Genomic DNA, 14,042 nt, shown 5'->3' on the forward strand with positions numbered 1-14,042 from the left:
TTTTTTATCAAGGATTTTAATATTAAATACATCGTTTTCTTTTTTTTTTCTTTCTTAGAAAATTGAAGTATTATGGTTTGATTGCTTGCTAGACCAACAGAAATCTAATATTATTATTATTATACAAAGTTTGAGAGTTGTTTGGATTCTAGATGATTTTTTTATTTTAACATCTGGAGTTGTATATAGGTTTAAAGCAGACTTATTTTGCTTTAATTTATTAGGTGATTGAAGATGATATGAATATCCTTTTACGGTAATTTTAATGAAAATTAAAACTTATATAATTTATTTTTTATAAAAATTTCATAACAGCTTTTAAGTTAAAAAAAACCTAAACCAAATAGGTTCTAAATATAAACTAAAATATCAATCATTAAGTCATATATATTATTTTGTCAAGTTATGATAAAATCATAACTTGGATTTCTTGAATGAGATGTTGATAAATTGAATGGATTTGCGTAAGTTCAAAATATGACATTTGTAAATTTTAATAGGCCAATATATTAACAATAATGGGTGTGTTATCCCTCAAATTCAAATTTTATCTGAAACCGTGTTGAATATCCATATTACAATTCAATGCAAGACTAAAGGTGATAAAGATACGATTAACATATCAGTTGTTCTGGTCCTTCATGTACTTTATATGGTTGGTTCCTGTTGTATTTTGCTCTTACACTGTTTCCTTCCCTGTTTAATTAAAAATGAGATGCATTACATCTTAACTATACAAACAAATGCAAATATTTTTAACATGGTACATGTTATTTCGTCTACTGTTATTAATTTAAGTTAATCAATTTGGTTTACATAGTAGAGCCACCATTGTCATTTGTCAAAGGCAAAGATGACTGTTCCCAGGTGGATTTTGTTTATTGAGTGTTGCGCCGAGCCATTGAAGGCATTAGATGATTTTTTTTTTTTTGTAATTCTAATTCGCTGGTATGCTGACTGTTGATGACGCTGCGATTGTCTAGGCTACTCAGTTCGGTTAGTGTAGGATTATAGATGAATTAGAGTTTTGTTTAGTGCTTGTGAACATCCAGAACCGTACATAGAAGCGGTTAATGGCAACTAAACAGAAATAGAGCCTCCACGGGGTTTTTTGCCATGCCATAACCAGTCTCCTGCATCTCAGCTAGAGACTGGAAGTGGCATCCTAAGGAAGGTGATTAATAAAATCAATATGCTTTTCAGAAAAAAAAAATGATTTACATAATTGATAGAGATAGACAATATGCAAGAATGAAACTGCAAATAAAAATGTCTAATTTATCAAGTACCCTACTTATAAACATATCAATATCATAGCATAAGGCACAACTTTGGAGAATCAGAAATGCAATTTAATTGTACTAAAATGCCAAAAAGAAAAAAAAAAGAAATGTTAGGTTATTGTAGGGATGTCAACGGGTAGAGTACTTTATAATTTGGAGGTACCTGAATCTTAATCTTATAAAAATTCAACTACTCTAATCCTATTAATTATCCGAATAATTTTAAAATTACTATCCTAACCCTAACCCTATTACATTTTTACTATCTTATAATTACCCTAACCCGTTTAAAAACTCGATTAAATTAAAAAATTATTAAAATCTTCTTCCTAGGTAATCTAATAATTTTTTTATTTATATACATTAATATCATCACATTAATAATTCAACTAACTATATTTTTAATATTTTTGTCAACATTTAACAAAAGAAACTATTGGTCAAGATAGTATAGAATTTGGTTGTCTTCCTTCTTTAACTGGGTTTGAATCTAATTAGCATCAATTTTATTCACTTATTTAAATAATAAAAAATATATAAATGGGTAGTTGTAAACAAGTTCGGGACGGATACTCGTCAAACCCGAATATAACATAATCGGATTCAGGTAATGGGTATCCTAAAAATAATACCTGAACCCTATCCAAACCCAATTTGGATAGTAAAATTACTATCCAAATTCTATCCGAACCCATTTATTAAGTACCCTAATTTGATTTAACCAAGTCAGATACTCATTATAGGGTACCCGTTAACATTCATAAATTATTGCCATTTATTTGATGCTTTTTTATTTATTTTTTTCTAGAAATTCAACCTGTCATGTTGTCTCTGTACTCCAAAAGTGGTTTCTTTTTGGAGGCAATTGGTCAATTCAAGATTTTTTGGATAAAGAGTCCATGAATATTCTAATGGGTTGTTTTTATCTATTTCCTATTCGAAGCTAGTTCCCTTATTAGGTCCTACTCCTTTTGCTGTTAAGCTATGACTATCTACATTAATCTTTGGTTGAAATCATTCCCTACAGAAAAGGCCTCTCCCAGGACATCTGGCTCCTGGATTGGCCCTGTTTTACCATATTGCAAGTATATTAGTACTAACAATCTTCAAGAAACAGGGACGATGCTGCTAGAAACGATACAAAAAATTAAGTATGAGTCACCGAATCTTCACCGCTATCATTTGGTTAGTTGGCCTATAAGACCAGGAACCATTAAGTCTAATATTTTATGACTGAATCTGGTCAACGAAAAGAGTTTTTTTTTTTAATTTCTGTACGATAATTATACTTGAAGATGTTCCTCTAAGATACAACCACCATGGAAAAAATATACATGGAAATATTGTTTTGGAATGGTTGTTGAGAAAATGAGACTCTTCAAAGGCTGCTCCCTGGTTGTTTTATTTTTCCAGAAAACGTGCAATATCTTGTGTTGCGTTGGGGTGGTTAGCTCTACTTCTAATAACTTTACAGTGAAAAGATTTCGTCTGAGAATTAAGTAATTATTACCAGTTCCTCTCAATGTAAACTACAGTTTTGGAGGTTTGGTTTCTGTTAAGAAACGGCTTCTCATCAAAGCGAAGTAACGAATGTCTAGTCTAGTGTACTTTGTTACATAATCCATAGCGTTCGACTACGATAAGATCATACGATTGACTTTTTCAAACTTCTAAATTCCAACATTCTTTCAGCACAAGGAATGTTTTGCCTAGTATTTAGGAATGGGACAAACTTCTCTTTGCTCTCTCATTTCCTTAGGATAAGTGAAGATGTAATTTATTCAAAAGTAAAAGGTAAAAAAGATCAAAATTATTTTTTTATTAGAATATAAATTACATAATACTTAAATAGGCTCTTAAACTATTTAAAAAAAATTTAAATAAGTTCTTATTATTTTATTACGTTCAATCAAGTTATTATATTTTTATTTTGGATTAAATAAGTCTTGATGACTAACGATTCAATTACTTGTCCTTAATCAAAATATCACTTGTTATTTTATATTCACATTGTACTAACATAATTCTGATGTGGAGGATTATGATCATATTATCATTTTACATTAAAATGTCATATCATCATCTATTATGTTATGTTAGTATGTCACATCATGATCATATAGTATAGAATGACAATAGATATTTTGATTAATAATAATTAATCAATCATTAGTTATAAGAACTTATTTAGTTCAAAATAAAAATATATAAATTTGATTGAATGTAATAAAAGAATAAGAATTTATTTCAAATTTTTTAAATAATTTAAAAACTCTTTTAGGTATTATATCAATATAAATTTATTTGTCTATAATTTTTTTAAAAAAAATCTATTACAGCAAGATGAGAAGTTTTGATAACAATTAATTGACCTTAAGATTTTCTTCTACGATCTTTTCAGAAATTAAATTTCACTAAATAAAAAATATTAATTGAAAAAGAAAAACCTTTCAAATGGTTGGTGTTGACTTGAACCTTCCACGATTTGTATATACTAGTAGTAATGGGCCAAGCATTTATTGGCCTTCTCTCTTGTTGTATAGCTGATTAAATTATATATTTAGGTTTGGATAATAATAATGAGAAGCAAGAGGGTTAGTTATGTTCATGAATACGTTGAGATTGTATTCCGGAATTGTTAAAGGAAGATTATGTATGATAATGGCATTTGAAAAGCAACCTCCGAATCCGATTGATTTGGATTGTTTCTTTTTGACCAAAAATTGTTGTAAATTTGTTGAAGAGCGTTCTACTTACCACCTTCCCTCCACTCCACTGCACAAAAACCACCCCTTATTTAAACAAATTAAGGCTCGTGAAAACTTCCACAGAACAAAAGCAACCTGAGGTAAAGCAATGGCTTCTGCTGTCAAAGAAGAAATTTCAAAACATGGAGGAAGCAGCAGCCGGACCCAGAGTCTAGCAGAGATGGAAGACGAAGAAGAAGAGCTCTTCGAGATCAATCTTGAGGCAGTTAACAGTATCCCCCCTCCTCATTACTGGGAAGCTTTTTTCACCGCAACCCGCAGTGCATTACTGGCCAATTGTTTGTTACCTATTTCTGATCTTTCCAGCGCAATCCCCACGGTATCTACGGCTTGTAGCACATTGTCTAGGGAAGGACTGGCGAATATTGTCATGGTTGGAGAGTCCTTGCCAGGGAAGTTATTTGGGATCCCATGTTTTGAGGCTTTTGGGGTACAACACAAGGAAATGAGAGCATAATGTTCATATATAATCAGAAAAACGACCCAAAGGTAGGTACTAGATTCCCTCTGCTATTTGAGTTGAAAAGGGAGTAGCATGTAATTGAAGAATTAAGTTGATGATATCCACACGCAGTATGATATGGGGTATCCGTATATTCGTGTTATAACATCTACTTATTGTCACATTGAGTTATATTTTGAAAATCTTATTCCCAATTCATTTTTTCTGGGGGTGTTTTTATGTACGTGTTTCCCAAAACAATTGAGCTGGTTCTTTCTTTTTCCTTTTCTATCAGACTCAGACCTTTCTCCATAACATTTGGGCTATGCTGTACTGTGTGTACTGCCTAGCCCTGTTTAGTGTTTTCAATGTTCCTTTAATCAGCCCAGAGCTACAGTAAAAGGCCGCAAATGAAGAGGAGAAGAAAGCGTCAATCGGCACGGTTTACATTGTACAACCACAAACAATGAATAAACGAAACAAAAAAAAATGAAAATCCTTCTCTCTTTCTTCTCTCGTTGTGTGATTGATATCTAGCGAGAGTCTCCTCTTCTCTGGAACATGCTTTTGCTGTCTGCTGGGTGCTAGCTGGTTGAGTTCTTTCTTCCACCAAACAAAGAACTTTATTATGCAAAGCAAGTATTCCGTGGATTTTGTCAACTTTTGCTGGGGGTCAGAAGAATAAAATTAAAAATTTTAAAAATTAGTATATTAATTATTTTTTTGGAATGCCGCATGTCATCTAGCGTATGGCAAAGACTTACGATAGGTTTTTAGTAAAATTTTGATCGATGATATTTTCTGAATTCAAATTCATCAATTATTAATTTTATATTGAAAAACATCCATTTCTTCATGATTAAGTTTGAGACGTTTTGATTTACATTGATTTTGTTCATGAGTTAAAACATTGAGGTTTGGTGGCTTAAGTGTAAGAAAATCATTTGGACAATTTGCATCTTTTCCTTTAAAGAATTTATTAATTGTTTTCAACTTACTCATATTTAAATCAAACTTAAAAAAAATTAATATAATCAACATCTAATATTCTTATTTTATTTCTATTTAAACTTATAATACTAAATATAAAACTATAAAACATAAAATACAAATAGTTAAATTCAATATACAAGATTAATAGTTTCCTCTTATATAATCAGGATTTTTTAAAGATTACATACTGAAGATAATTTCTTTTCATACACTTAAGATAATTTCCTTTCAACCAAATATAAAACTTAAAGCAAATAAAAAAGATATACTCAAGATAATTTTCTCTTTTATAATCAAGATTAATAAAAAAATGATACATTGATAAAGTTTTAAGACTTAAGAGGGTAAAGTTAAGTGAGGCATGTGGAGTCATTTTGTTATTCTTTATTTATATTAATTATTAAATAAAAAAAATATTTTGAGGGAGCTATTAAGAGAATATATAAAAGATTTTAAAATTTTATATGATATATAAAAATTTTAAAAAAATCTAGAAGGGCCATAGCCCCCAAAGGATCTACCCCTACAAGTAGTGCATTGGCAGAGGCTGATCTATAATATATTATAGAAGGAGAAAAATTGTTTTCCAATTACAAGATGCAACATGTTCGAAATTAATAAATTGAAGAAATTTTTCAAAGACGAAGCATGTATTACAATGTGGACTTGAAGACATCAACGAAGATAGCCATATAATTAATCATAAAATAATTAACTTATTATCTAAATTATCTCAAAGACACATAGTTGGACCAATTAAAAATCATATATTTATCTCTTGAGATAATATCTAATTTGGACCAATAAAAATTTAACAATTAGTCATCCAATTTATCTTTAAATAAATCAAGATAATTTAGAAATAATATTTAAATTTACTTATTCGTCACCCAATTTATCTCTAAATAAATCAAAGTAATTTAGAGATAAAATTTAAATTTGGTCATCCAATTTGTCTCTAAATAGACCAATATAATTTAGAGATAATACTTAAATTCGACCAATCAAAACTTAAAGACACAAAATTTGATCAATTAAAAAATCATTTATGAGTCATCATGATTTATCTTTATTGTATTAAAATAATTTAAAGATAATTCGAAGAGATTAAATTCTCATGAAAGACTCTCATCTAACGCTATAAATACAGCACTCCTCCAAGCCATTTGATGAACCACGAAGGAAGGAAACAACGGGGAAAGGAGAACAAGGGAAAACGAAAACAATTAGGAGAAAGAGGGAGATTCAAAAGATCAAAGCCTTCAAAGTTCAACAAAATCCAAGAAAGTATATTTTGAAGATTAAAGCCTTGAAGGAAGATTTTGAAGATCAAAGCCTCCAAAGTTCCATAAATCCAAAAAGGAAGATTTGAAGCATCAAAATCTCTACAGATTTTTGAATAAGTCTAAGAAAGAAGAGGAATCAAAGCTTCTCTAAAGTTCCAACCTACAAGTCGAAGTCTCCAAATCATTCGTTTAAGGTCAAGTTGCAAGACCCTTGAAGCAAAGTCTCCTAATCATTCTTTCAAGATCAAGTCGTAAGACTCTTGAAGCAAAGTTTCCAAATCACTTGTTCAAAATCAAGTCGTCAAGACCATTGAAGCGAAGTTTCCAAATCATTCATTCAAAATCAAGTTGCGAGACCCTTGAAGTGAAGTCTCCAAATCGTTCAACCAAGATCAAGTTGTCAAGACTCTTGAACCAAAGTCTCCAAATTGTTCGTTAAAGATCAAGTTGTCAAGTCCTTTGAAGATAAGTCTTTAAATTGTTCATTCGAGATCAAGTCGTCAAGACCTTTGAAGCGAAGTCTCCAAATTTTTCTTCAAGATCAAGTCGTCAAGACCCTTGAAGCCAAATCTCCAAATCATTTTTTCAAGATCAAGTCGTCAAGACCCTTGAAACAAAGTCTTTAAATCATTCATTCAAGATCAAGTCGTTAAGACCCTGAAATAAAGTCTCTAAATTGTTGCTTCAAGATCAAGTCATAAGACCCTTAAAGCGAATTCAAGATCAAGTCAAAGCCCTTGAAGCAAAGTAATAAGTTCAAGATCAAGTCATTGTGACCCTTGAAACAAAGATTGAAGAAATTAATCAAAAGACATTCTTTATTTTAAAAGAATACTAGAAAGTGTAAACTCATGTTTGATAAATAAATAAATAAATAAATTTTACATTTATCTACAAAATTTTTCAAGTTTAAAATTTTGACGCAAAATTTATGTGTACAAATTTCTTGCACATCTAGTGGGACAATTTCTGCCTCTTATATCTTTTCTTCAAGCAAATCTTGAAATTGTAATATTACCCAAGACCTACGCTGACAAATTAACTTTTAAGCCTAGAGGAGTGAATCTTGCACTCTTTTCAAATTCATCATCAAGCATGAATGTTCCAACTTATCCGTATGGCATTAGGCAAAGGACAAAAGCTTATAATGAATTGTATGAGCAGACTTTTCTAGTATTCAACCTATATCCTTTGTATGATCCTTCTTCCCTAAATTTAGAAGAAGTTTTTGCATGGAAAGTTGCTTCCTTTAAAGAATCAAGTACAAATCTCCAACTCTCATTCAATGAACAAGATGGCTATTCAAGAAGTAGCTTTGTTCCCTTATCCCCTTGCCACATTGACTCTTGAAACGCAAATTCTAAAATGATAGCTGTCATGACGACTAGCACGACATCTTTAGAAGAATAAGTTGTGCTTTTGGCGAAGACTGTGCAATCTTTAACAACAAGCATAAAAGAAAATGATGATCAAATTGCCTCAATGATGGCAAAAATTAATAGCTGTAACACCCCGTACCCCCGTACAGTAATCAACATAACTGTATTGATAAGACGAAGGGCTAATTAACGTGCATTTAAGTGTCAAAGAGTAGTGATGGGTGAAAGGAATATCCTATAGTAAAATATTCTGCACAAGAGGAAATAATAATTAAATAATAATATTTTTATTAAGGATGAATTAGCAAGATAAAAAGTGATTTGAAAGTGAATCGGGACATAATAAGACATTTTGGGTTCCAAGGAGACAAGTGAAAAATCTTGAAATAAAATAATATTTTGTTAATAAAATAATATTAAAATATTAATATTTTATTTGATGTCGAAATTAGTCATGAAGGAGGAGTATATGGTCAATCTAAGTGGGTGAGAAGAAGAACGAGGGAAATTCAGAGAAAAACGATGTTAGTGGGGCCAGCGTTTCTTTATTAAATAAAGCTAGCACAAGTATATTATGATGATATCGTGTTGAAGTGCAAACTTCATATTTTATTTGTACAAGTGTAAAGGAAGAAAAATAGAAGAAATTAAAATTAAAAGATTGTTGGGAGGACTAAATTAAAAAGGGAGAAACATGGAGGGCTAAATGGTAATTTTTCTATTAACTTGGTCAAAGCTTCCAAAGGAAGCTTTGACTATTTTCTTCTTTTTCCATGGCTGATCCTTATCTCCCCAAAAGGCATTTTTTTTCTTCATCTTCTTCCTCCAAAGCCATTCTCCTCTCTTCACCATGAAAATAAAAAATTTTCATTTTCTTTTCCATTCCTTTCTTTTCTTACTTCTTCTTTCTCCTATCTCCTTGTGCACCAAACTCACAACTTTCAACCCCATTTTTCAGTATAACCAAACCTTAGGAGAGAGAAACTCTTCAAACTAGCTTGAAAGCTCTTGAAGGAATTCTTCCCATTTTAATTCTCATTAAGGAAAATTAACTACGAGTCCACCAAGGTTCCAACGAGACCCCACATCTCCACTTGGAGCATTAGTTGAAGTTGGAGTCGATCAAAAGAATCAACAAAGACAAGTGAGTAAACTTGCATTTAAAATGTTTTGAACAAATGTGCATGCGTTTGAATAAAGTTTTTGAAAATTCTTGGTTAACTCTTTTAAGAAAATTATGCGCGGGAACAAGCCTTTCACAAGTGATTCTTCTATATCGTTAAACGTAGAATGTGATGAATTACGTGTTTGAAATATTATGTTGAATTGTCAATTGAATTGTGGTGTGTGATGCATTGAAAATCTTGAGATGTTCTAAACTAGTGGCAATACGATTAATATTATTTTCCTTGAATGTCTGGACTATGCAACCATGTCTATGATTAATAAAATAATGAATTATGTGGAATGTATTATTATGCAAAGACTCTTGTTGCATATTGTTATGTGTGCTATGCCTTGAAAGGTAATATTGAATGATAACTATAACCATGCGTGTACAGTGTGGGAGTGCACATGACAGTGATGGTGGTGTGCGGTGTGGGAGTGCACACGTTGATGATATATGCCATGTGTGGTGTGGGAGTGCACATGATGTTATATGCCATGTGCGGTGTGGGAGTGCACATGATGATATTTGCCATGTGCGGTGTAGGAGTGCACATGAGGATATTAGCTATGTGCGATGTGGGAGTGCACATGAGCTAAGTTGAGGATGGTGGTTGTGTGAGTTGAGCCATGTTGACTAGTTTGGGATTGACCTTGATGTATTTGATGTATGTTTGAAAATGTCTATATATATATATATATATATGCATAATGTATATATACATAAATTCTTATACACATGTGGACCTGTATTGTAGAGTAAAGATGTTTGGAAGATGAAATGTGATTGAATTAAATATTGAAAGTTGATATTCTTAAATATTTTTAAAATAAGTTAAAAGTCAACATGGCATCAAGTTTGTTTATGATATACAAATTGCTTTTAATACAAGTGCATCGTGTTTCCTAAAAATCTTTCGTATCGTTTGCTTGTTCCCTTCCTATGTTCACTCATTGGGTTTATACTCATTTTTTTCAACTTCATGTTTTAGTTTTCAAGTCTGAAGGTAGTTGGATTCCTAGGTCGAGGGGCTTCTTTATATTCATCCTTCGATAAGTTTACTATGTCACTCGATGATAGTACCCACACCCACAGTCACTTCGCTGGTAGTTAAGGGTCTGTTGTATATTTATATATGATGGTTTAATGTAAACTGTGAGATTTGTTGTGAACTTTGTATGTTTCGTTTGATTAACAATGCTGTTTAGGGTTGACAATGATAACTCTATTTTGAGAATGATATATACTTGGTTTCCACGATTTAACTTTGAAGAAGTTATTAGTAGAAATTATGAGGTTTAGATCTTAAAGAAAGAGAAGTGATAGATGGACTACTGAACAGGTTTACACAGAGAGGCTTGTTTAGGTCTAGTGGGCTATGCCTATTGAGCCCATGCGCCGGTCATGGCTTGGGATTTGGGCTATGACAATAGCCTTACTAGAAAGGATCCAATTAATCTTGGCCAAAATCAGTGTCAAAATCTTCAAGAAAATTATGAGAATTCCCCTATGGAAGTGGAAAACAATATCTAGGAAAAGCCAGTAAAGTGGTCACTCCTAACCAATTGAAAGAATTCATCAAGGAATAAGTGGAAAGTGTCACTCAGCCTTCCTACACTTATGCAAAACCATACTCCCAAAGGATTGATCACATGAGAACGCTAGAGAATTATCAACCACCAAAGTTTCAACAACTCAGCCTTCCTACACTTATGCAAAACCATACTCCCAAAGGATTGATCACATGAGAATGCTAGAGAATTATCAACCACTAAAGTTTCAACAATTCGATGGTAAAGGAATCCTCACCAACATGTTGTGCACTTTGTGGAAACTTGTAACAATGTTGACACCTATGGAGATGTTATGGTGAAACAATTCGTTTGTTCTATAAAAAGCAATCCCTTCAACTAGTACACTAATTTGGAGCTCGAAATAATTGATAGTTTGGAACAACTAGAGCATGAGTTCCTTAATCACTTTTATAGCACTCAACGTGTTGTTAGCATGATTGAACTCATAACTTCACGCTAATGGAAGGGTGAGCTTGTGATTGATTACATCCACAAGTGGAGAAATCTAAATCTTAATTGCAAAAAGCGATTATTTGAGTCATCAACCCTCGATATGTGTATCCAAGAGATGAACTGGGAATTACGCTACATTTTTCAAGGCATTAAGCCTAAAACCTTTGAAGAGTTAGCTACTTGTTCACATGACATGGAGATAAACATGTTTATTGCTGGAAATCAAAGACCTCTTTTTCAAGAGCCAAAATGACGACAAAGAAAATCAAGACATTCATAAAAGGGGCAAAACACGTTCGATATGTGTGAAAACGAACAGTCTATGATAGTAAACACCAAGGCCCTCAAGATGTTGACCAATTCAAAGAATTATCAAAAAGCAAAGTGTCCTTTTCAAAGTAAAGGTAAAAATAAAACCAATTTGAAGGAAAGACTAGATAAGTAATATCCTTTCCTTAATTTAGATATTTTAAACATGTTGGAAAACCTCTTGAAGGCTAAGCTCGTTTAGTTGCCAAGTATGAAGCCACCTCAAGAAGCTAATAGAGTGACTAACCCCAACTATTGCAAGTACCATCGCTTGATTGGCCACCCTATAAAAAAATATTTTATTTTGAAAGGCAAATCATGTGGCTTTACTATGATGGGAAAAGTGAATTTGAGGAAGAAACTATGTCATTAAATTTGACATCAGTAATGGTTTCTCAACATAATGTGTTGAGTACAACTATAAAATTTGGATCTTTCAACTCCATAACATCAATCCTAAATCTAAAAAAAAGTAACCAATTTTCAAGAAAATGGAGGCAATAACTATGACTACACAAATGAGCGTTAAGACGATGAAAGATGGATCGTAGCTACTCATCAAAAAGCTGATGCAAAAGACAATGCAAAGACAATTTCTTTTTTGAAGTGCTATTATGCTTAAAGATCAGTTGCTCCTTGATAAGAGCCTAAACTACCTAAAAAAAAGCGAAAAAAAAAGCCTGCTAAGTTGAAAATCCTTAAGAGGATGAATTAGGCAAAAGCTAGGGCATAAAAAAAAAAAGAACTATGTTGTGACTTGATCCTTTATATTGGGAGATACTTAGGCAACTTGGTCACATTGCCAAGTTTAATCAACCCAAAAAAATGTCTCTTAGATTGATGATGATTCTACTTTTTTACAATGATGAAGTTATCAAGTTGACGAAGATAAATTGTGGAATTAAATCAAAACATAAGCTGCTAGAATGCCAAGAATGATTTTCTGCAGTTCACCTCCTTAATTTTGGCATCATGTTTAGCCAGTTAAATTAGCTTTGACAAGTCTCAAATTTTTACGAAGTCTATCCAACATAGTTATACATCATGTATAAAAATTATGAGGATCAAATGAGCAAGATAAGTTGGTGAATTAAATCAAAATAGAGGCTATTAGACTGTCGAGAATAATTTTTTGTACCTCACCTCTTCAATTTCGACTCTATGTTTTGCCCATCAAATCAACTTCAATTAGTCTCAAATTTTTACTATGTCTAGCCAACATGGTTATACATCCTGTTGAAAAATATGATAATCAAATGAGTAAGATAAGTTAGAGAATTAAATCAAGACAAAAGTTGTTCAGAAATAAGACAATTTTGAAAATTTTCTTTGATCCAATCTTGCACTAAAGAATTTGAAGAATGAAAGCATAAACAAGAAAAGATTTTTAGCTGGTAATGAATCTTTTTAAGTATATCGGTAACATGGCTTGTACACATGTAAGAATTCTCCTCAAGTGAAGAATTTAAGCAAATGTTGGTTTCAAAAAAAATTATATTTCGAACACTTGTCCACTTGTCACATTGTAATTGGATAACGAAGATTAAATTTCAAGACTTGTCCACGTGTGTGAACAAGTTTTGAAGGGGCATTTGTAGAAGGAGAAAAATTGTTATCCAATTAAAATATACCACATGTTCGAAATTAGCAAATTGAAGAAATTTGTCGACAACAAATCATGTATTACCATGTGAACTTGAAGACATCAATGTAGATAGCCATATAATTAATCATAAACTAATTAATTTATTGGTTGAATTATCTCAAAGACACATACTTGAATCAATTAAAATTCACATGAGTCATATATTTATCACTTAAGATAATATCTATTTTGGACCAATAAAAATTCAACTATTGGTCATCCAATTTATCTATAAAGATATCAAGATAATTTAGAGATAATATTTAAATTTGACCAATTAAAATTTACTTATTGGTTATTTAATTTATCTTTAAATAAATCAAGATAATTTAGGGATAAAGTCCAAATTTGATCATCCAATTTATCTCTAAATAAATCAAGATAATTTATAGATAATATTCCAATTCGACCAATCAAAACTCAAAGACTCAAAATTTGGCCAATCAAAAAATTATCTGTAAGTCATCATGATTTATCTTTAATTAAATGAAAATAATTTAGAGATAATTCAAAAAGACTAAATTCTCATGAAAGTCTCTTATCTAGCATTATAAATACAATGTGCCTCCAAGCCATTTGATGAACCACGGAGGAAAGGAACGATAAAGAAAGGAGAACAAGAGAGAAAGGAAATCAAGGGAAAAATAAGACAATTGGGAGAAAGAGGAAGATTATGAAGATCAAAGCCTCAAGAGTTCAACCCAATCTAAGAAGAAGATTATGAAAATCAAAGCCTTGAAGG

The 14,042-nt window shown here is 31.5% G+C and overlaps 1 protein-coding gene across 1 annotated transcript; it reads left to right on the forward strand.

Moving 5' to 3' along the window:
* On the forward strand, positions 4,127-4,717 carry LOC18598219. Its single transcript, XM_018121285.1, has one exon. It carries the CDS (start codon positions 4,140-4,142, stop codon positions 4,506-4,508), a length of 369 nt encoding a protein of 122 aa, XP_017976774.1. The 5' UTR covers positions 4,127-4,139; the 3' UTR covers positions 4,509-4,717.

Source organism: Theobroma cacao, chromosome 5, assembly GCF_000208745.1.
Source record: "Theobroma cacao cultivar B97-61/B2 chromosome 5, Criollo_cocoa_genome_V2, whole genome shotgun sequence".
Lineage (NCBI taxonomy): Eukaryota > Viridiplantae > Streptophyta > Magnoliopsida > Malvales > Malvaceae > Theobroma > Theobroma cacao.

What these genes read in the sequence shown, in the direction of transcription:
- LOC18598219 (XM_018121285.1), top strand. Translation starts at nt 4,140, where the DNA reads ATGGCTTCTGCTGTCAAAGAAGAAATTTCAAAACATGGAGGAAGCAGC.